General features: G+C 43.8%; 2 protein-coding genes across 4 annotated transcripts in view; both read right to left on the reverse strand.

Moving 5' to 3' along the window:
* trit1 (tRNA isopentenyltransferase 1) overlaps positions 1 to 14,028 on the reverse strand; it is a 34,111-nt gene extending 20,083 nt beyond the window's left edge. For 2 of the 3 annotated variants that reach the window (XM_051389463.1, XM_051389462.1), the window contains exons 1-2: positions 13,826 to 14,028; positions 809 to 952 (exon numbers count right to left, since the gene is read on the reverse strand). In XM_051389463.1, coding sequence (XP_051245423.1) covers positions 809 to 952; positions 13,826 to 13,984 — 303 coding nt within the window. In that variant the 5' untranslated portion in view covers positions 13,985 to 14,028. The remainder of the gene's footprint in view (positions 1 to 808; positions 953 to 13,825) is intronic. The other variant, XM_051389464.1, reaches the window with a different exon arrangement.
* A 670-nt stretch (positions 14,029 to 14,698) lies between these two features.
* Positions 14,699 to 21,529, reverse strand: myclb (MYCL proto-oncogene, bHLH transcription factor b). Its single transcript, XM_051389466.1, has 3 exons — positions 21,223 to 21,529; positions 19,769 to 20,466; positions 14,699 to 18,069 (listed from the first exon to the last, which is right to left on the reverse strand). The coding sequence occupies exons 2-3, from the start codon at positions 20,418 to 20,420 to the stop codon at positions 17,273 to 17,275; spliced, it is 1,449 nt and encodes a 482-aa protein (XP_051245426.1). The 5' UTR covers positions 20,421 to 20,466; positions 21,223 to 21,529; the 3' UTR covers positions 14,699 to 17,272.
* Positions 21,530 to 23,264: the final 1,735 nt, after the last annotated feature.

Here is a 23,264-nt window from a genome sequence, read left to right on the forward strand (position 1 = left end):
GTGGCATGTTGACTGAAGGGTTGAAAGCTGATGATGCGTCTTTAAGTCCTGCGTCTTTGAACTTCTCCAGCCTGTCAACCTTCTCCAACTATCACACACACCCCTTCCTCTTTTCCCCCTCCATCGTCTCTTTTTCCCACTTTACAGTTGAAAATCCTCCAAGCAGCTTCTATCCCTTCTGATTTGTATTGTATCTGTGCTCCTACTTTCCATTTCTCCCTCTTCCCAACAGCAGGCTCACGCTGCACTGAGCCTATTCTTGGAGCTACCGCATCCCCTCGCCGCACTGGTGTGTGTATGTGAGTGAGACTGTGTGTGTGTGTGTGTGTGTGTGTGCATGCCTTCCTGATCTATAAATACCGTCTCTAGTTATCGCCTCCTCTCTCCACATCTGTGTGATGGCCAGGGTCTGCGAGAGGGTGTGACTGCCCAGAGTGTGTGTGTATGTGTGTGTGTGTGTGTGTGTGTGTGCATAGACGCATTAAAGACACAGACTCCTCTATAAATATCATCTCTAGTGATCGCTCTCTTCTCATTTTCAGTGCAACATCTGCAGCGAGACACACTGACAAAACGAGGACATAGCAGATCTTCTTCTTCTCCCCACACACACACACGCACTCCGCACGCACGCACGCACGCACACAGACCTCCAGACCAATTACCAAAAGTCAAATGGACAGAATTCTTTCCCTGCAGTTACCACTTAATGATCTGGCGGGGAAGATGTGATAGGGGTGATAACAATATGTGGAGAGGTGTGAAGGAAAATATGGTTCCTCTGCCTTAAAATGTTTGCAGGAAAGGATATTAGAGCCAAGGCTTTGTTCCTGAAGTCCACGACCGTGTAGCTGCTAACTAACGGATCCACGCAGCTGATCATGTGATGTCTGCACTGGGCGCACTCCTCAGCCGTCACCTTATTGGTAATGATGTCCAGGCCATGGTACACCTGAAGGGAATGCAAATGAACCACAAAAACAAAATAAAGAAAATGAAAACGTTCACAAAAAATGAAAACAAGAACACTCATGGAGGAGCTAAAAATAGAAACTGCATAAAATTGCCCAATAATGAACTCTAAGAATGGAAGTTCTTTGTCCTAGAAAGCATAACACCCTGGACAACACTGGAAAAAAAGAAGTGTCTATAAAACAAATAGGGCAGGAGACTGAAATCCATGCTAGTGGCGGGGTGTGTGTGAGTGTATCTGTCAATGTCAGAAGCTGGAAGCAGGCTGTTACGGAGGAAGGAATGAGGAGCACTGCCCGTCGTCCATGTGAAATGGCTCTGACCGTTCCTGCAAATTATGATACACACCTCCTCTGTCCATTTTACATCACCCAGCGAGGGGGCTCCCTCGTGGAATCTGACAGCTGGGTGTCATACAGTAGTCCGTCATGATTTTCAACACAGACACAGCCAAGAGTGGAGAGATTTAAAAGGGATATGCAGAGCTTTCTACCAGGGCTTGTCTTTTTAGAGGCATTTTTCCACGCAAACAAAATCTTGATGTCCTTTGTTTCATGTCATTGATTATTCTGAAACTCTAACTCTGATCAGGTTCCATTTATGTACTGCATTTGTTATATGAATTGGAGACACATTTTCCCCCCTAATGTGGTCAACTATGTTCTGCACATTTTGGTTTGGAAAGTCACAATATGATTGTATCTTGAGTGTATGTACATATTTATGCTTTCCAATTACAGTCCAGTATATGTTACACCAGGCATTAGAAGACAAAAGATCTAGTATTTTTTGGATAACAGTGTATAAACTGAACAGTCAATGGTAGAAAAAAGCAAATCTTGGATTCTCATTAGTTTTAGTGAAACTACCAGTATATTTGGTTATACTGTGAAGATTTATTTTGGTTACATGGTACTGCTTAGTGGCCTCTGAAAGGTGACTGTCTTAGACTTAGTTATCCACTGGCAAACCACTATAAGGCTTGTACTATGAAGCAGCTGACAGAGGCGGTAACTGCAGTTGTAACCTCAAACTTGTGATCATAGTAATGACCGGGCCTTCTCATTTCTCTATTTTCTGCTTCCTCGTCTCCTCTCTCCTCCGTCCTCCTGCCTGCAACCCAGAAACTGATCTCAGCGCACGATTGTGAAGGACATCTTAATTCCTAAAATGCATCTCAAGAGGAGAGAGGAGGTTTGCCAGAGGATCTATGAGTTTATCCTTCGCAGAAGTCTTTTCAAATGTTTTGCTACCCGTGACTTATAAAAGAGGCATGCCACACAGCTGGAATATACAAACCATGGCGGTTAGTTGTGTTAGTTATTTAAGATGATCAAATGTGCAATCGTTTCAGTAGCGACTCGTAGGGCGCTGTTCTAAACACACTGCATTCCTCTGTGACATTTCACCTTGATACAAGCAGTCACTTTGGTAACAGCCAAAAAAAACCCTCCTCAGATACCGACACACACATAAGAGATTTCTCAAAGGGAGTTTGGCTTAATATCTTCCCTGAAAGTACAGAACACAATGAAAAACTAATATTGTTATCAATAACAGTGCAATATAAACTGAGCTTTATAGTGAAAGAGCAGTTTTATTGGTCATGACTGAAGGTAAATGGCTCTTTCGGGTGTTAATGAAATTTCTTTTATTTATAACTACTATACCTATTTGTGTGAGGATATGTTTGTATAGAGTATGGTGTGTGTTTTAAATTAGAAGGATGTCTCATTTTGTTAAATGCCTTTCTTCTCGTGTTTCTTCCTCACCTCTTCCACGCACATCTCGAGTGGGAGGGACTAAGACACGAGGAGAGGAGGTGGGGAAGGAATCAAGAATGTACAAATTGACAAACTATGTCATATAATATATGCCCTGCTAGCATAAGCTGCATGGCTTCTGATCTCATGGCACAAGACAACAAAGGTATAGAATCTAACCTTCCATAAGGGGCCACAGTAAGCTTTGCTTAAATATAGGTGAAGCTACAATACATACCAGCAACTGACTGAGGTTGATATAAGTCCCGTTTAACTTTTTCAACTCTCAGCCCTTGTTGGGGGGCTTAAAATGAACAATGGAGACACACTGCCCCAAGGATCATTGACCAGTGGATCATTGGTCAAAAGTAAAGTTTAGAAAAAACACAGTTGGTAGTTTTACTGTACTGTTACGTAACAAACACAAGAGGAAATGTACTGCAGTGTCGGTCCATCCCTCAATTGCTGGCTTCAAAACCACTTTGGTGTAGTTGGGTACTGTAGATGGAGCAGCATTAATTCTACAACATGCTAGCACAACAACATTTGGACAGTAAAGAAATTGGAATCTTGTATCATTATGCAGTTTACGGGCCTAATAATCAAGTTGCAGACGGCAAAATATATGTATCATGTAAATATACCTCTATAGCCCCGTCCTCTGCACAGCATCTGTGTATAGTCTACCATCAACCATTCAAAGTATGTCTGTGTGGCTCTGAAAGTGAATCAGCCTGAAGTTGCCAGGAAAACCTTATGAAAACCCTTTTGAGTCAAAAAGTTCCCAAACAATTTTACCGGTAGGCTGAAACTTCTGGTTGGAGTCATCCTTGATTTGAGTAAAAAAAAATAAAATAAAAAAAGCTTGGTGAAGTGCTCTATTGTTCAATAATTCAGTGTAGGAAAAGCACAGTCCCAAATGAACACATAAGTATTATTTTTACAGCGTGAAAGAATGGATGAATGAAGTCACTCATGTCTAAACACGTGATCTTATTTTTCCCCTCTGTGGAAATACTAAAAAATTCAAGACAAATGATGCATTGTAAGTTACAATTTTTTACTATTTCTCTGAGACGAATCTCTGTGAAGTTAGGTCAGCAAAGACTCGATGAAGTCAGTAGTAGTGCAAAGATGAGAGAGGGGTGTGGGGCCATTATTGTAGCAAAAGTATTTAAAAATGTGAGTGGAGAGTGCCTGTATCTCAATCCATGTGTGTGTAGGCAGATTTGTGAATGTGTCAGAGTCTCTAAATACATACCGAGATTTGTGAATGTGTACAGGAATCTGCATATGTGCAGTCAGAATTTGTGTGTGTATAAATCTGTATTCAGATCTTCTAGTGTATTAAAATTTCTTATGTGCAGACAAATCTGTAAATGCTTATATATTAATGGCTTTTTACAGGGGACTTTTGCTACTTCTGCCGCAGCAGAGATCTGTAAATGCGTGTGCCTCTGTAAGAACCAAGCAACAGTCCAATCTTACAATTTAACTTGTCAACATCATATTATGTATGTAGTTAGGAGGTTACATTAACGAATTAAGTCAACATTATCTAGCAACTGATAAAAAATCTGCCAGCGATGGTTGCAACTAGATTTGAGAAACCTGCTTTTGTCTATGTCTGTCTGAAATCACAAACCGTAGCATAAACTGCGTGAACTATATTTTTGAGTTTATTACTCCAAGATTATCATAGTTTTTCCTTCTTTAGTTTCGTTAATCTTCCCAGTTTTAGTATTTTGGTTTTAAATTTCTTAAAATGCTAATGTGTCCGTTTTACTTTTTTAATTTAGGTCAGATAGTGGCAAGACATTAGTTTGTGTCAAATGTCCTTTTTAAACATACGTTTGCGTAATCTTTGTCCTGTTGGTGAAAGGTAGAACATGTAAGCAAGAACCAAAATATATAATTTACTTGTGTCTCTACTTTCTGTTTAGGAAGAGTTTTGTAGTGCAAGGCATGCCCACATCCCCTTGAATACCTCCTAACTTTGTTACCATGCATCTCCCAGTAGGCAAAATACTAAATTTCAAGGCAACAACATCACAGACTGTTTAACCAAACATACAGGCACTGAGTAATCAATAAAGCTGTGCAGGTTATTGATCATATCCTTGGTGAAAGTGCGTGTGTGGGTTGCGTGTACTTCACCAAATGTTCTTCAGCACCAAGGCAAGCCAAAAGTGGGGAGCAGGGCAGGGCAGAACAACCCAGCCTGATAAATTATTTAAAGCTTCTCTGCACGACACGGCTGCCAGCCAAGGGAGAGATGGATGCATGGATGGACAGATGAAGGAGATGGAGAGCAAATGAAGGAGGGTGAAGGTTTGAAGGGGTTTTTGGAAAGTAAGAGTGTTGGAGATGACGAGAGAGAACAGGAGATGAACAGACATAAGAGGAGACAGAAGTGCGCTGCGTACTTGTTACAGAGAACAGGATGCTCCCTGACAAATTTGCACACATTATCCACCATCACCCCTCCTTTGCCTTCACTGCTCTTCCTCTCTTCCTCTCTCTCGCTCTCTCACACACATACACACACTCACGCAGAGTGAAGACAGAATGATAGGTAGCAGAGGGATGGTGAGAGAAAGACAGAGAGAGATGCTTGGAGATATAGGTTGGCATCAGGTTGGCGTGAGTGTGTGTAATAAAGAGAAAGAGATACACTTAGTAGGGGTCATGTGTCTCATTTTGAGCCAGATTAATGCACTTTTGTTCCCCACATTTGAAAAAACAAAAAACTTTTCTTTAAAGTTTACATTTCATGACAATTGATAGCTACAGAACAGCTACTAAATGGACCTTATGGCGAGATTTTGTCATGTATTGTTTTCAAAGCTAAGGTTGAAAGTTACTTCTACCACCATTCAAGTAGATTTACAGCATTTTGCAGCAAAAAGTATTCTACTATCTTTCATTTTGCTCTTTTTTTATGAAGTTATTTCCTGTTTTTTTCACTCTTTCACTTCCATCCTCCCTTCTACATTATGGCTAACAGCCCCCCTGGTTCTTCTAAAACTCACTTTTCTTTCTCTTCAGCAGCAGTAAAGTTTCCCCCCTTCCATCTGTCCTCCTCCTCCTCCTCTTTCTCCTCCTCCCAATCCCTCCTTTTCGTCCGTTCTTACCTGCCACCGACAACACAGCTAATCATTATATAAACACTCCTCAATGTATATTTATGTGTGCTTGTGTGTTGCAAAAGCAGGCTGTGATGATTTTAATTTTGCCTTAACGAGAACAAGGAGACCCGAGAGGAAAAGCAGGCAGAAGAAGAGCGGAGTGTAAAGCAGAAAAACACAAAGAGCCACTTGAGTGGAAGATATGAGCAGAAAAATGCTTTGAGGGGGAGCTTCAAATTAAAGAGAAAATGAGAAAGAAATGAAGAAATGAAGTCGAGGCGGGGGAAATGAGCTACAAATTGCAGCAATGTTTGAGCCGAGAGTCGAAAAAGGAATCACAGATAAAAATCAACACAGCTAACCGTGTTTACACGTCTTCTGGAGGAAAGAGAAAGATGTCACAATAAAACGAAGCGATTGAGTCACTGTCGAGCGTTCTTTCAAATAAAAAGTGATGCAATAAATAAAACGTGAAGGTGTATTATTGTCTGGCTTGGATGGAAGATGCAGAGCACCATTATTTAGAGACAAAAAGATGACAAAAAGTGGAGGAAGAATTGATTACTGCTGCTAAGCAAGTTGCTGTTCTTTGGTTTCCGCATATTCTGATCATATTTCATTCCATCTCAGAACCAAACAACAAAATGCACTTAGCAGTTTTGTATTAATGATCAGCGTATTCATGGAAATGCCAGCATGCATGCCGTTTCTAGGAGGTGGACAGATATTTGAAGCCAACTCTGAATTGCAAAGAGATGAATCAGTCTGATAAACTGTGCTGTTTGTTTTCCATTAATGTTCTGGTCTTAATGTATTGTGTTATTTCTTTATCAATGAAAAAACATCCAGGAAGTCTAAGAGGTGTTTTCTGGGAAGCTGCTGAGGAAACATTTCAGAGATACGCTCGTCACATTCAGCTTTTCTAATTCCAAACGTCATAATTCACACTGATATACTTCAATGGAAAGTCAGCTAATGTGGGCCCAGCTGCCTACTCCTTCCTGTCTCCCTTTTAAATGGATGTGAATGGATGTGACCGTGTGGCTTGTGTGCTAGTAAGGGAGGAATGTGTGTGTGTGTGTGTGTGTGTGTGTGTGTGTGTGTGTGTGTGTGTGTGTGTGTGTGTGTGTGTGTGTGTGTGTGTGAGACAATGAGCGCAGTGTTCGAGCTCTGCAGAGCCTGCAGCCAGCCTGCCTGGCCAACCTTACGCCCTGCACGAGACAGCTGTTCCTCTGCCACATAAATAAGGGGAGAGCATGGCCAAATGAAAGAAAGAGGGCAAGAGAGACAGAGCGGGGTGAGGGAAAAAGAAAGAGACGGAGAGAACAAACACTCATTGAGACATGAAATACGATTCAGAGCCAGCCAAAAGAGGATAAAGGGGAATAAAGCAGACCTTTCAGAGCATGTTTCGGTTTGTCAATATTGGTATTTTATCAATGTTCTTGCAAAATGTTGCTTTCTTACCAGATATGACCATAACAGACCATGTCAAATATCTTGAAAGTTAGCTTTATGCTTTTATGTGATGCACACACAGATACTGACCTGACTGAGCAGATCGTGTATCGGCAAGACGTTACGAATGCACATACAGATTTCTGTTTGAAGCAACATTTTGGGAAATACGCTCATTTGCTTTCTTCCGTTGGTCAACTGAGCAAATCTGTGGTTCAAAGTTCATCAAATTCAACTCCAAGCGAAACATTTGGGCAGATGTGTTCCTCACTTGTGAGCCAAGCCAGTAAAAGCAGTGTTTACATTGGAGTGAATTCATTTCACCTTAGAATCTTGCTGTTTTAAAAGCTGCTATGACAGGATGAGCGTGCTGGTGTGTCTGTTGCTGATGCAGAGTAGTTTCAAAAAGAGACACAAATCTGCACACGCCTACATAGAGCGCTTGTGCATGAATGTCTTCACACGTTTATTATACACACGGAGGAATGATTTGAATCAGTTTCACAAACCTGGCTGAGTCTGGAGGCGAAAAAGTCAATCAGTGCATACCTATAATTATTCAATAATACGAGTCAGTTCTTCACTAAAGGCCTTTTATGTGCTACAATTTGAATTTTAATAGTAGTTTTGGTTTCAGTGATGCTGTGAGGATCTAAATTACATTTCAGTTTCAGTTTTTTTTTTTCCCCCAAAAGAACAAACCAAACAAAATATATTTGTTTGGCATTAAAACTGTAACTAAATTACTGATCAAGAGCAATAGCTGAGTCAGCTGTAATCAGTCAAGAGAGGGAGAGAGGAAGACGGTACAATTCGTCCTTATTCTGACCCCTGGACATGGCACTATAGACATTCAACAGCCTAACTGTAAACTGCATTGCTTTATTTTCATCCTTCTGTCTGAATCCTTTCCTCCATTACACTTACAACAGAATATCTCCCCATTTTCTCTTTTTACCCCTTCTCTCCTTCCCCCTCAAGGCACCATCCTTCAACAATTTATCCCTCCATCTTCCTCTCCTCTCTCTCTGTCTCTCTGTGGGGAATGGCCCAGTAATGCCAGACTAATAAATCATTCATGGCGTTGCCTCCCCTCCTCCCTCCTCCTCTTCCTCCTCCTCCATCCTGCCATCCTCCTCTCCCTCGCTGCTTTACTGTAGCGGTGACCGCATCACCACACCCGCGGACAATTGCAATTCACACAGACACACAAGCACACAACAAAAATAAGAGTTAATCAGCTCTCTTTTTTTGGGATTGCTCCTACACAGGCTTAGATTACTTAAAAAGATGCATCATAAATCAGATGTGGGAGGCAGCATCGGCTGAGTAACAATACAAACAGATACGTCAAAGCCCAGACAGGTCATAGCCACACCAGACAGATAGAGAGACAGTAGGAGGGAGGGAGAGGGGGAGAGAGAGGGAGAGAGAGAGAGAGAGAGAGAGAGAGAGAGAGAGAGAGAGAGAGAGAGAGAGAGAGAGAGAGATGCACAGAGAAAGAGAGGAGGAGGGGAGGGTGACTGCAAGCAAATTACAGGGATATAACACATAGCTACACAGTTTTTGAGTGTAGGATGTGTTTAATGCGTAGATAGGCAGTTGGTGTTGGTGTATGTGTGTGTGTGTGTGTGTGTGTGTGTGTACGTGCATAACAACCTCTGGCTAATGACAAGCATAACCTTTGAAAGAATGAGCGCCCCTCACAGCGGTCAAATCAGTTGACTACATGACCATCACATTTCCAAATTTACGACTAAAAAGGCCAATGAGCCCTCTGAGTTTTTAACCAAGAAAGACCTCCTTCATTCCACTTTTATGGGACTAGGAGGGCCAAGATGACACATGACAGCTTTCCTGACGTTCAGGCTCATTTCTCACATTCAACAGAAAACCACAAGCTTGACAAATTGTCTTCCTTTGTGGAAATTTTCACCGCTCATTTTGTCTTTGATAGAATAAGGCAGCTCCTTCTTTCATACATGCATAAAGCAAAGGGTCACCGGCCACCAATACTTCCAATAGTCCCAAACACTAAAGTGATGGTGCATGCATGTGCATGACCTGTTAAATTGCCCCTTAGGACCTCTGATGGCCCTTTAGTAAGACAGCCCCACCCACACAAACACCCTTTTCTTTTCTTTTTTTTTAACACCCTGCAGTGGAACAATGGATTTTGTGGTCACAATGTGTTATAGTTAATGCACTGAACAGTTGGCTGAGTAAGCATGAGAAATACGCACAAAAATCACAACATGTGCAAGACTTGAAAGTGTTGAGTAATTCAGATTATGGGATGCACCGATTGGGACATTCAGGGCCGATACCAATTTTTGCATCTCTGCCCTGTTACAGCTCTGCCATTTTATCTGCTGATGTCAGTCAACTGGGCGAATATGTTCAGCCGATGAATCGGAGCATTCCTAATTCGGATCTTTCATGTCAAACTATACTGTTTTCCATTTATTTCACCAGATAGGAAATCCATGACAGTGAACGATAAGCATTCTCAATTTTTTTTGTCAAACTTAAGTAAAAGTTACATAGCAGCTCCAAGCAGAGACTCCTCCTTTCTGGTGTGTTCAACTAACTAAAAATTAGAACTTAAACCGAGAGTAAAACTTTGCACCACAATGTCACAGAATCCAATACATACTTCGTCAGCATTGTAAGAATTGCATTGTACTGTATCATGAAGTATCCTGAGCTAAATCACGCAAAAACATCAGAACGGTCTTTTCAGATCCTTCAGATTACTGAGGAGTGGTTACAAAGTGCAAGAAGCACCAGACAAGACGATGAGTAAAATCATGGCCAGTCTGCACACCGACAGTACCGTAGCCCAGCAGCTGCCAATATCCTTAAAATCCGGAGTGAGACAGGGAACTCCATAGTATATTTGACTGATGTAATGTGCAGCAGAGCATAAACAAGGCAGCGTTTGAACGATGGGCACAGCTCGGAGTAAACTGGTCTAATGTTTCAGTCTGAGCACTCCTCACATGAATCACCACCTGAAGTGCACTCACTCTATCCCGTTACCGTCACTGTCCATGTCAAATGTTTCTTATTACCAATAATGCTTTGCAGAGTGTTGTCAGTCGGCGGTGCCTGGATAAATCATCCTCTCCCCTGAGGTGACACTTGATTAACAAATGCCTATCCATTACAGCTCATCAAAAGCCCGACTCGTCCAATTAAATCCTACAACTTGTGCATATCAAACAATCAGTGCAACGGTAACCTTGATGTTGTATTATTATATATGTACGGGAATACATTTCTCGAGCTTGGGCTGCAAACACACCACCAGTACATCTCACCCACTGTCCTACACTCCTGGATGAGCAACCGTACATGGCTTGAACATGTTTTGATGTCAAGGAATCCAATCGCATTACACACCCCAGATATTAATTTAAAATCTTTTCCCAAGAGTATCCCCTGGATACAGGTTATTACTACTACTACAGTGTGGGTGCTTGAGAGTTCAAATTTAAGCCTCTCAACACCTGTTGTCTGTATATTAATTACACTAATTTAATGTAAACAGCAAAAAAAAGAGAGAAAATGGGAAAACAAATCATTTTATAGGCTAGAAATGGCAAGCGCAGGGTAGGAAAGGGAACTTAAATGTGAAAGGGCAAAAGAGTCGAGTTAAATTTAGTAAAGCGTGTAATGGGTTGTACTACTAACTCAGTTCTGGATTCATCTAATTGTGAATATGGTGCACAGAAACCTCTTATTATCTGCGTGAAATAAAATGGCTAATGACTGGCTAATAAAAGACTTCTCACACTCACAAGATACCCATTGAGACAGTTTTGCTATATATAAAAGGAGGCGACAGGTACAGTGAGGGCTGTAAAACCTAAAATCACACTCACACATTTTCCCATTACTCCAACTTTTAGGGAGAGAGAGAGAGAGAACAGTGACAGTTTTGCCTGGAAGCCTTTGAAGGACCCCCGCTGGTCCCCTGGACCCCCACTTTGGGAACCACGGGTTTAACACTTGGCAGAGGCTCATCCACTGACAGTACAGCCAGCGTTTGTGTGTGTGTGTGTGTGTGTGCCATAGATAGCATGTTCATTTAATGAGTGAATAATATCCCCCTGCATGTCCAATGAACTGTGGGGCTGGGGGCATGGGCCACGGACGGGAGGGGGGTGATAATAACACAATGGGAGTGTTAGGGAGTGTGGGAACCAATTCTCCCCGGGACAATAGACACTTCCCAGTGGCCACAGCGTGCCCATTCACTATCTGCTGCTGGGCCAGCGTAGCACGGTGCTGAATATGCACCAGCTCAGCACAATGCTGCTTTCTCCCAAACAAGACCAGACTGTTTCCTATCCCAAAGACAACACAGGGCCGGCTCTAGCCTATACACAGCCTCATTCTCACATAAGCAGTCTCTCTCTCACTCTCACTCCATGTCTGCATCTCTCTCTCTCTCTCTCTCTCTGTCTCTCTCTCTCTCTCTCTCTCTCTCGCTTTCCCCTCGCTGTCACACACACCAACAACGGGAGGGTAGCAACAAGGCCAGGGATTGTGGAGATAGGCTGGGGCTGCCGTGCTAGAAAACTAGGCCACTGTTTCTCTCCACCAGAGCTGCTGGTCGCCGAGATATTCTGGGCTGAAATGTTATTAGCGTAACCCAGTTTACCCAGTACCAGGTGACTGCTGGAAGAGGCGCTCCCCGCAGGGACACACGCACAGTCTCAAGGACAATGAGGCAGGAAGGAGGGGGAAGTACGGTGGTGCTAAAAAAGGAGAGAGGTGATGAAAGAGTGCATTCTGCTGTCAGGGGAGTCACTGCTGGACAGATTTGGATAAAGCGGAGTGTGTGTTTCAGTGTGTGTGTGTGTGTGTGTGTGTGTGTGTGTGTGTGTGTGTGTGTGTGTGTGTGTGTGTGTGTTTGTGTGTGTGTGTCCACGCTGTGCTCTGTTGTGACCCAGACTCAAACCTGTACCCAACCTTTTCTTTTGTGTCTGCGCCCTCCGGTTGCTGCGGCAACGGAGCCTGAGAACCACGAGGGAGGGCGGGACTGAGAGCGAGAGGAGCAGCTTTGACACAAACATAAAACACACACACACACACACACACACACACACACACACACACACACACACACACACACACACACACACACAGATTATCCTGTCATTTCAATACAGTCATCTGTCGTCTCTGAGATCTTACTGCTTGTCATATAAACCTTTAACTACTTCCTGTTTAATATTATTCTTTTTACTGCAACTGCATTAGCAATAAAAGACACAGTCATGAATGAGCCATTAGGTATTTTTACGACAAGCTTTCAGTGTTACAGCATATACTCACTCATGGCTGAGCTCCATTCATTTTTAGTTTGCTTTAATTAGCCCATAGCCATGTCACCATATTACAGTATCTGAACAAAACACTGTTACAATACAACATTTTATCTACATCTAATCATCAAACATCTAAATAGTATGTTTAATGAATCACAGAGCAATCACATTTATCCTCCAGAGTGGCCCTTCTTTTGAAGTTGCCACAATTTCCAGTTTATGGAGCTAATTTGGCCTACATCCTCTCTTAAATAGTTTGAACATCTGTCCCTGTGTTTCACCTTACCTGCCTGATTCCATTCATAAAAGTGCAATGTTTGAGTTCAGTTACTTATTTCCTCACTCCCTCGCCTTTTGCTGTGGTGACAATTCAGTCTAAAGTTCAAATTATTTTCTCTTTTTCTTACTTTCTCTTTTTACCAGGATTTCACTGTGCTAACTTCCATGCTGATTTTACACTAATATGTACCAATGATGTTGTTCAAATGGATTCATTCATGTATAGGTTTACACATCTCATTCTCTCACTCAAACTTAATAAAACAAGCTTGTTATCATCGATGCAAGAAGCAGAACCTCATCTGTTGTTGTCAGGGTGTTAAAGTGGAGCCTTTACCATGACCAAGAGATATAAGATAGGAGGACAGTGCAGCTGTCATACATACACTGATGTGAGTTGTTTTATATCGACCCTCTCTCATTCTCTTGTGTGTGTCCTTTGAATGTCTTCGGTGCATGTATACGGGCCCTTGTGAAGTGTCCAGCTGCTGGAGCCCTGCAGGGTCCTCCAGGCCCCTCAGACAGATGCAGATGTGGATTGGACACGTTCACCACGGACTCCTCTGCTGTCCCAGTATATGTGAGGTGGACTTTAGTGCTGGGAACAGACCTTCAGCTCTTAGTGGCAGAGGAAACGTCGGATTATAATTCCTCCTTCGTGTTCATACTCTGATCTAGTTTGCTAATGCCGCTAAACCTGCGCAGTAGCATTTAGCTCCTTTATACAAAGTCCACATTGAGAAATACGAGTTAGACGACAAGCTAGCTCGTATCCGGATTGATTTGTGTGGACAGAAGTTGTTTTATTCTGCTTTACCCGAGCATTATGGCTGCCATGTCAAGGACTCCCTGTCTGCGCCTTTCCTCGTGTTAACACTCTTCCTACCTGCATGGAGTCGGCGCTGATTATTTCTCCCTGAAGCCGTTTTCCGATCTCGATCGCCAGTTTGGACTTTCCGGTGCCGGTAGCTCCCAAAATCACCACAAGCGACGGGACCATCGCTCTCCGTAAGGCACACCGCACGCTGCGAGCGGACGCCGCCATGATGCTGCTTCCTCGGTGCCCAGCTGACAGCCGCGCGCATGCGCAGCGGACGCAGCGATGAGAGGTGGGCTCTGTTACCAGGCAACGGGCAGCCGTTACTGTGGTAACATTGATTGATGAGGGATCATGTGGAGAGTCTTTTCGTCTTCGGATGCTAAATGAATGTAGTTATTTTATCATTTTAGTCTTACTGGTGTAAATGAAGCGTTCTGATTGGTTCCTGCAGCTGTGATTAAACTGGTTTAAAACCAGTTCAGTTTAAAAATAATCTCCACTCAATAAGGTGTCTGAACGGACTTATCTCTCCTTGTTGGTGCATTTGTGAATAGATCACAGTGCTGATGACATTTACAATGTTTATGATATGCATTTACGGGAAGGGTAGCAGAATAGTTATTGTTTCTATGGAAACTGTCAGAGCTCTGCAGCCATGAGCAAAGATGCTTGTTGCCATGGCAAAGATGCCAGGATGGGTTACCCTGGAGACTGCTCAGAATAAATGGTGGATGGGGAGAGGGAGTTGTGTGTTCACTCATACAGGTGGTTTTAATGGAAAACAAATGTGTGCAATACTCTAGTCCAGAATAAGGTGCTGGCTTTAAATTGAGCTATATCCAGCTAAGAATTAGAACAAACGTATGCACCTAAATTATCATTACTATCGTTTGTGTGTGTGTGTGTGTGTGAAAGAGACAAACCGATAAGACAAACAGGTCATTTATGATGTCAAACCATGAGTTTATTATTTTTCTGACTTACTCTTCATACACAGAGGCTTATGAGGTACAGAAAAAAACAAAGTGCTGAGACAAGGCTCCAAAATCACCATAGTTGAACTCCCAAAGTAAGTAAGCAACATCCACTGCTACCATGACTGTGCCAACAGCAGAGACCAGTGACCAATACAAGTCAAATTAATTTTTTATTATTTTTTTTGTTAATGGGGCAAACCACTGCTGTGGGTGCACCCTATTGAAAAAAAATTAAATAAACAGGGGCTAAATGGTGGTTTGTGCTGAATTAATTAGCAGATAAACATATCCCGGCTAATTCAGAAGACATAATGGACAAAAAAAGGGGGGGAAACATTAATGATATCCTGAAGTACTTGTTCTACCAAGTACATCATGATTCCTCTGATCTACTGCTCCCTTTCTGTCTTGTGTGGGTCTGGTGTTATATAGCATATTACAGCAGGGGGTGTTTTCCTGAGTGCTGGTGAGAGCAGGGCTTGCTACTCGTCATGATCGAGTCATTTACAGTACTAGTGGACAGGGCTACAGTGTTCTCTGTTCCATGGCTATGGGACAATAGGGAGCACCAGGCTTGGGGGGGAAGCAGAGAGAAAGCAGTAACATTAAGGTCACTAAAGGCTACACACAGCCAGAAGTTTAATCGGTAGATCCTCTTAAGTCCCCCCCCCACCACCCACACCAGATTTAACAGAGTGCTACAGCTAGAGTGATTGGATTGAATACAGGAGGGAGCGTTCAGGTGCTTTTCACTCCCAGAGAGAAAGCAGAGCATACATGCCAATTTTCAGCACATAGCCACCAATAAAGCCCTGCCAGCTACAATAACAAAAACAGTCATTAGCTCACACTGAAACACAACTCGGTAGGAAAATATAGTATAAAACTTTTGTCAACTCTGACTTGTACAAATAAAAGAAACCCCAGAGACAGAAAAAGTAATGAACATTAAAGAAAACAAGTAGGCATTGCAAAAAAAATGTGGTGACAAAGTGGCTAGTGTGATCAATGTTCAGTAAGTGTTTTATTTAGACTCTTTTTCATAATCATTTTATTAACAAAAATAGAAGCTTTGAGTTATCTTTGAAAAGCCAGCAAGCTTGGCCCCAGTTTAGGACGCAGGGCCGAACAAAAACTAGGATGAGTATAGTAGACAGCTCTGGTTTTGGTTTGGAAGGGACTGTACAATATGGGTACTATATACATAACATCCAACAGGATAGTCTACATACATCGAAAGGCTTCTATAGGCATTACATCAAATGCAAAAAAAAAAAAAAAAAACAAACCCAAAAAACATACAAATATATCAGACAGCAAGATGAAAGAAATGTACAGTTGGAACTCAGTGGGCTTCATCTCCGAGCAAGACTTGGCATTGTTGATGTTGCTTAAACATACAGATTCAATTTAAGCCATTCTCTAAGAGTTTCTTTTGGTTGATCATTTGAAGCCACCCATTCACCTCTTGGCTGGTCTCCATGGCACAACAATAATAGAGATAGAGTGAAATCTTGATAATGATCTTCATAGTGTTTTTTGTTTTGCAGATGTTGACTGAAAAATCTGATCAATCTTACACACTGCCTGCGTGGCAACATATTTTCTCATTTTCTCCAAATAATGCTACAGAAACAGGCTGTTATTGTGGGCTTGGTTCTGTGGTGTGATGTAAGAAGAAAACACTGAATGGAAACCTGCAGGCACAGAAGTTAGGACTTAACCTGAGCTATTCCAGAGGTGCAGAACATATTGTATCCGTCCAGTTGTAGCGTTATTGTTGCATGGCTCAGTTCAGTCCCACTACAGCCCCCCCTAACCCCCACCTGCATTCCCATTATCAGCAAGCATAAAGCTAGAAACTTTAACTGCTGACAAGGAAAAAGAGTGAATAAACGCAGAGGAAAGAGAGAACGAGAGAAAAGTAAGGGAAATGGAAAAGACCACGGAGCGAAAAAAGGGCACAACTTGGTATGAAAATGTTCAAGTTGTATGCCAAGCGCTAAGGAGCAGGGGACTGTAGAGGAGTTGAAATTTGAAGGAGACTGCAGAGAAACTTCAGTGGGCCCTTCCGTGATAGAAAGGGGAGACATCACTGCTGTGCAAGCACACTGAGCCCTATCACAATCAAGGAGGCGTCTGACCAGACCATGCAGCAGTTTAACAACACAGCTGTAGCACTTTTTTTCAACTAGGAGCTGCTGCATTCACAACAAGCCTTCCTGTAGCAAGCAACAGTTTTTAGCAAGGGGAAATATAATAGTTTGACAAACTTATACTGAGTAACCATGGACATATTAATCTGCCCGTAAGATGCCCCATAAGATCAGTCCCTAGCTTGCTGTCCTGACCGGCTTACGGCCTCGTCAATCACTCAGAAGCTAATGTGCAAACCACAAAAAAAAAAAAAAAGAAAATCCACCCGCACTATTCCAACGTGACCAATTCAAAGTGAACATTAGTGTCTTTACTCCTTCATGTAGTCCCGTTCAGTTCTGTGAGTGTGCGTGTGTGTGGTGACAGCCGACCCCGTCGCTCAGGATCGTTTGAGGTGCGCCAGCTTCTGCAGCAGCTGCAGCTGCCTGGCTTTCAGCTGCTTCCTCTCCTGAGCCTTCTGCCTCTCGCTGACGTGCAGCTGCTGCAGGTACTCCGTGGCTCGCGTTAGGATCGCCACCTTCGGCGTCTTGGGGCAGTCCGCTAAGCCCGGGATCTCGTCCCGCAGCGACAGGAAGCGCGAGCGCAGGTCGTTCCTCCGCTTGCGTTCCAGGAAGTTGTGCGCCTTGCGTTTGTCTGTGTCCTCGCAGTCTGAGGACTGGGGGCTGGAGAGGTGGGAGAAGAAGTGGGACTTTGAGGGGAAGCTGTGGGGGTGGGAGTTTGAGCTGGAGGAAGAGGAAGAGGAGGGAGGCGATGAAGGTGACGTGGAGGAGGTAGGAGAAGAGGCGCTGAGGTTAGGTGACTCTGACCTGACCCCAGCCACGGTCACGTGAGACTTCCTGCTGTCTAAGTTCAGAGGGGCGTGGCCGGGCCGGGGTTGGTGGTAGTGAGAGTTCTGGTGCGGCTGGGTGGCCTGGGTGGAGGCCTCTTGCCGGACCCTCTTCCGAGGCGGCTCAACTGGAGGAGGGAGCGTGTCCGGGGAGGGCGCAGCATAATTGTGCTGCTGTTGGTGGATGGAGATGTGGAAACGCTTCATGCCGGGGTCGAGGGGGTCCGCTCGCACCGTTATTGTCACCGGTTTACGAGCGTTGACCAGTCGACGAGGTTTGCGTTGCTGCTTGTGCTCCACCGTCACCACGTCAATCTCCTCTTCATCCTCGTCTTTGTCATCTTCATCATCTGAAAGAGGGAAGAGGGAAGGTATTGATTATACAGAGTGCCTGGTGCTGACTGCAAGGGGACAGCTGAAGTTGGAAAGATGAGTCACCTCACTGGACATACAAATAAACAAAAATAGACATAAAAATCTACTTCACACAACCCTTACAAAATCTACATAATCTCGCACGCACATGCACACACACAAACTACAGAACACATGATGATTCACATTGGAAACTGGCTCTCTTCACTCATGTGGACTGAGTGAGGATGAGAGGCAGAGAGAGGTTAGGCGAAGAAGCAGATTAGAAACTCTTCAACTTGCTAAAATAAGCCGGCTGATATTCAACGCCGCTCACGTTTAAAATCATTTGCTGCTCTATTTACTGGAGTGGAAGCGGGGTATTAAACATGAGGAAAGGTCTTATCGACTTGATTCCCACCAACTGACTATACTCTTGGGAGATTTTCAATGCTCTTGTAAATTGAACCACACTTTTAAAGTAATTGCACCTCCGTGTATTTGACTGCTCAGAAAGTAGTAATCTCTATATGAATAACACATAAAGAGAACCTGGACAAAGAGCTTTGGAGGGGAGGGGTGCATGCCTATTATTCCCAACAACATTTATATGACAAAAGATGACATCTCATATTACAAGGTACATGGAATGAAGTAGCCCTATAATGGCTCTTTATTCTAGCTTAAGCATATATTTATTCCCTCTGATTGCTCATTCTCCCCTTCTTTGAGCGCATATTATCTCCTAAAATGGTGTGAAAGACTGCCTCAAACTCTGAATTCTGCAGCCATGGCCGACCTCCTAAATGGCTAATCCTGCTCTATTCACAGCCAAAGCTGGCTCCAACCAAATCCACCCACTGACACAATTGGCGCTGCAGCCTGTTGAGTGGAGGAATGCAGCAACAAGTTCCCTTTGTGACATTCCACACACCATTATGCATGGTCCAAGCTCAACATCACATGCCAGCCTACATACCAGTCCCAATCATATGGGTTGAAAATGGTTAAAAAGTAGGTCTCCAGTCAGGGAAAATTATGGTTAGACGTAACTTTAAAAAAAAGAAAAGATTTTCCTTCTCCCTTCCTGTTAGATAAAGTTCTAATAATAATGGACACTCCAATTGAATTCTTGTCAAATCCGAGCCCTGGAGTGTGGAGAGGATATTGTTATCATAAGTCAGACTGGAGGAGCAGGGAGAGGTAGCAGCTGGTCTGCTGGAGCATGGCCAAGCAGCAGATGTTTCAATGGGCGTGTCACTCTCTGGGCTCCAAGCATGTGTTGCATGCACCAAGGTAACGCAATGCAGTCATCATGTGCCATGCCAACCCTTATGACCCGATAATGGCTAGTCAAAGCTAAATATTAATTGAATGAGAGATGGAAGAGTGACATTAAGAGGACAAATTAACATCAAATCAACCCCCTTATAAAGAAATGACTTGAGTGAAATATATGTGGGCAGGTAAATAGAGAATTTTGGGGAAATTAAGAAATATTATTTAAATACTACAAGAAACCTACCATACAGTGTGATTATAGTCACTGAACTACCTACAGAGCAGTATATGTTTAATAAAGTATGAGCTATACCCATAAAGCTATTTTCACCATGAACTATAAGTCAAAGAAAAGCAAGATTTCTGTCAATAAAGAGAGAGTCCACCACGTTGCATATTCCATCCGTTACTGACCTGATGAGTCGGTGTGAGACTCTGAACCAGAGGACACTTGTTTCTTGCATCCACCGGTTAACGGGAAAGTGAGCACCGCAGCCGGGTCCACGCAATCCGCCGCCAGTCCGCTGAGAGCCGACACGTCGGCGGGGGCACTCTGCGCTCTCCCCGGGGATGTAACCGCGGACCCGGCTGCGACTTTGGCAGCGACCCCCGTCCCGGGACAGGAGGCGCAGCGCTCCCCTACAACTCTCTCCAGCTGCTGTCCGGCCGAGAAGCCGCTCCACATACAGTCCTGGATGATGATGGAGCTCAGGTTCCCGAAGGAGTCACTGGCCGTGGTCAGCTTGCAGGGCAGGTCCTGCTGCTGCTGCTGCTGCTGCTGCTGCTCGTCCTCCTGCCCTAAGAACTGAGAGACCCACTCCAACTTGTCCCCCAGGGACGGGTGCAGCAGCCCGACCCTGCCCGACTCTTCCACCGCCCGGATAGGGGACATGGGCGGGGTCGGTACCAGCTCGAATTTCTTCCATATGTCCTCGCTGGGCGCCGTGGACTTGAAGAAATCCTCGTCCGGGTCGTGGTGGTCGTCGTAGAAATAATGTTGGTAGTGGTCGAGTTGGTCCATGTCCCAGTTTTCATAACGAGGCGCGGTTGAGCTAATGCCCGGCATGGGGGCTGCCGGCAGGGGGGGGTGAATCACTCCCTGTTCCCTGTGTCTGCAGAGAGATAGAGCCAACAGTTGTGTGAGGACTGAGCCTTATTCTCATCAAAATAATCACAGCCCTGTCCGTAGACATGTTGCCCTCTGGGGGGGGGCTATTTTGGATGTATCATACTGTTCTGATTATGTTGTTTGTTACAGCCAAATAGGCTACTGTCCTACCTTTAATGGATGTGATAATTAAGAGTCCTTATGTCAGAGAGAACCATAGACTGAAATACAACTATTGGGATTTTCTTTTTATTTATTTTTTTTAGGCATAAATACAAAAAGTATCCTGCGCTTAAATGCCGCAAAGTTAAAAGTTAAACTACTCCGCACTGCCGCTGAGAAGTTCAAGTTTCGCAACAGTGTTTCATTACATAACACTGTTTTAGTAGTATACTGTGACAGAGCGAGGGAGAGGAGGGCAGGGGGTTCTATCAACTGCTGACTGCTCGGCAAAACAGAGATTAAATTAGATTAATTGGATAGACAGGTACCCGTCCTGCCTGCCAATGAACCTGGCCAGTCGTATGTAAAGTAGTTTACCGACTCCTCCTCGGTTCAGCTCCTTATCAAGCTCAAAGAATTCAGCTGCGACTTAAAAAAACAAAACAAGAAACGCCGATCAGTTAATTAAGCAGCAGGCGCGCTGGAAAGCTGCAAACCCCACAACTTCAAGCCTGAAACCTCTGTCCCTGCGCATGTGTGTGTGTGTGTGTTAACATCCTCACAATAGGAGTTGCTGTAAAGCCAGAAAGAGTTTTACCTGGTGTTGTGAGTGAAAAACCTGCCTGCGTCTTCATAGATCCGCCGTGCGCAATTTTAAGTGTCAAAAAAAAAAAAAAAAAACCAAGAAGCAGCAGCCACAGTGATTCCTTATGCGCACAATCTGGCTCAAATGTGAGCTTCCCCACGGATCCGCTCGGTGTCTGTGTTTTTTTTTTTTTTCAGGTTGTAAACAGTCGTTGAGGCAAATGAGTCCGTTTGGTCGCAGTCCCGCCGCTCAGAGGGCTGGAAAAGCGTTTGGCTGTGGTCACTTTTTCTTTGCCGACTACTGCACTATGATCCGGGGGAAGGAGAGTTGGCTATTATGCATAAAAGGCGGGTCGTAGTAGGAGAGCCACGCCCACCGTTTAAAGGCGCAGCACGCTCAAAACACCCTCAGGATGCGCTGCAGAGGGAATGTTATGAGAGCAGAGAGGTTATATGACACTGATTTCATAAGATGACACTTGAAATTATTATGCTAACATAATAACAACGTGTGTGTGTGTGTGTGTGTGTGTGTGTGTGTGTGAATAGCTACTTGCCAACAAATGCATGAGCACCTGTGTGTAATCATCACACTGCATCAAACGGGTTTAATAAGGAGGGCATCTTCTACAACAAGCAGTCATTCGTATTGTGTGTGTGTGTGTGTGTGTGTGTGTGTGTGACGGTCACACTGATTTCATGTGGACATATGGCTGCAGTATCCGATGTCATCCACGCATCTGATAGTCTCTGTAATCAATATCGAGCTTATGATGTAGAGCCCTCCCTCTGAGAGAGTCAATATGGAAGCAACGCCCTGTGTCTGCCATGTCGTGTGTGTGACAGCTGCACAGCTACACACACACACACACACACACACACACACACACACACACACACACACACAAACACACAGACCAACAACTGCTGACACTTGTGTTTCTTGCCATATGAAACCTTCTCAGTCTTGCCTTTTTTTTTATAACTATGCCGCAATAAACTTTGGCACACTGGCTCTTGAGGATGACGATTGAGAAACATCCTTCCTATAACTGCTCCTCTGAAGTTCCCCCTCCAGCACAGCGGGCGAAGCAGACAGCGTGAAATCCTTGTCTGTCCACCTCATCTTCCCATCAAACCATCAGACACCACCCCCCCTCCCCTCCCCGCTCTTTCCCTCAAACCCCATCTTCTGTCACTCATCCTCTATTCTTCTCTCCTCAGTTGTACTCTTGCCTACTTGTCTCCCACCCATCCCCTGCCCCCCTCTTGCGCTTTTATCCCCAGTCACCCCTGATCAAAAAGATCTTGACCCTACATGAAACGGGGAGACTTTGGAGGGTTATATCCTCCGTTTCCCAGGAGAGAGCCTACAAAGACACAGAACTAACAGACTGAAGAAACAGAAGCAGCAATCTTTCAATTTCCCCCGTCTGTATCACTTTCTGTCTCTCAGCTCATCCTACTCCTGATCCCTCTTCCTCTTGGCGCTTTTATCTCGTTCCTCTCTGTCTTCTGCCTTGTTACATACTTTGAAATTCTTAATCTGCCTCCCCGCTTTGAATTAATCATCAAAAGTGAACGGGTGCAAGGACTTGCTCCTTAAAATGAATAGGAAAGAAATTATCTTTTTGGATAAAATAAGTAGATTAAGTGAGTTTAGCCACCCTCCCCCCGCTCTTTAAATCATTTATATGTACAAAGATATGCACTTTCCTGTTTAAAGGCAACATTTCATTGATATGTAAATGTAAATATGATTATGGAAAATCTTTCCATGCAGATTTGTGCATGGATGTGTTGTGGTGGGGCTCAGAGGGAAATAGCTAATTTACAGTAATTCCCCAATGGATTAGGGAGCCTTGTTTGTATGAAAGTAGGAGGGGTACTTTGTGATGTGCGCTGAACCTCTGATCTGTCTCCCTCTTCTATACAGTACAGACATGCAAGAGACAAGATTAGTGAAACATCACTCATGAGGTACCATTTAAGTGGTATCTGCTTCCAAAATAGACAAGGTGATAGTGTTGATGTGAACTATGCATGTTAAATTAT

The sequence above is a fragment of the Dicentrarchus labrax genome, unplaced genomic scaffold (assembly GCF_905237075.1).
Source record: "Dicentrarchus labrax unplaced genomic scaffold, dlabrax2021, whole genome shotgun sequence".
NCBI classification, from domain to species: Eukaryota; Metazoa; Chordata; class Actinopteri; family Moronidae; genus Dicentrarchus; species Dicentrarchus labrax.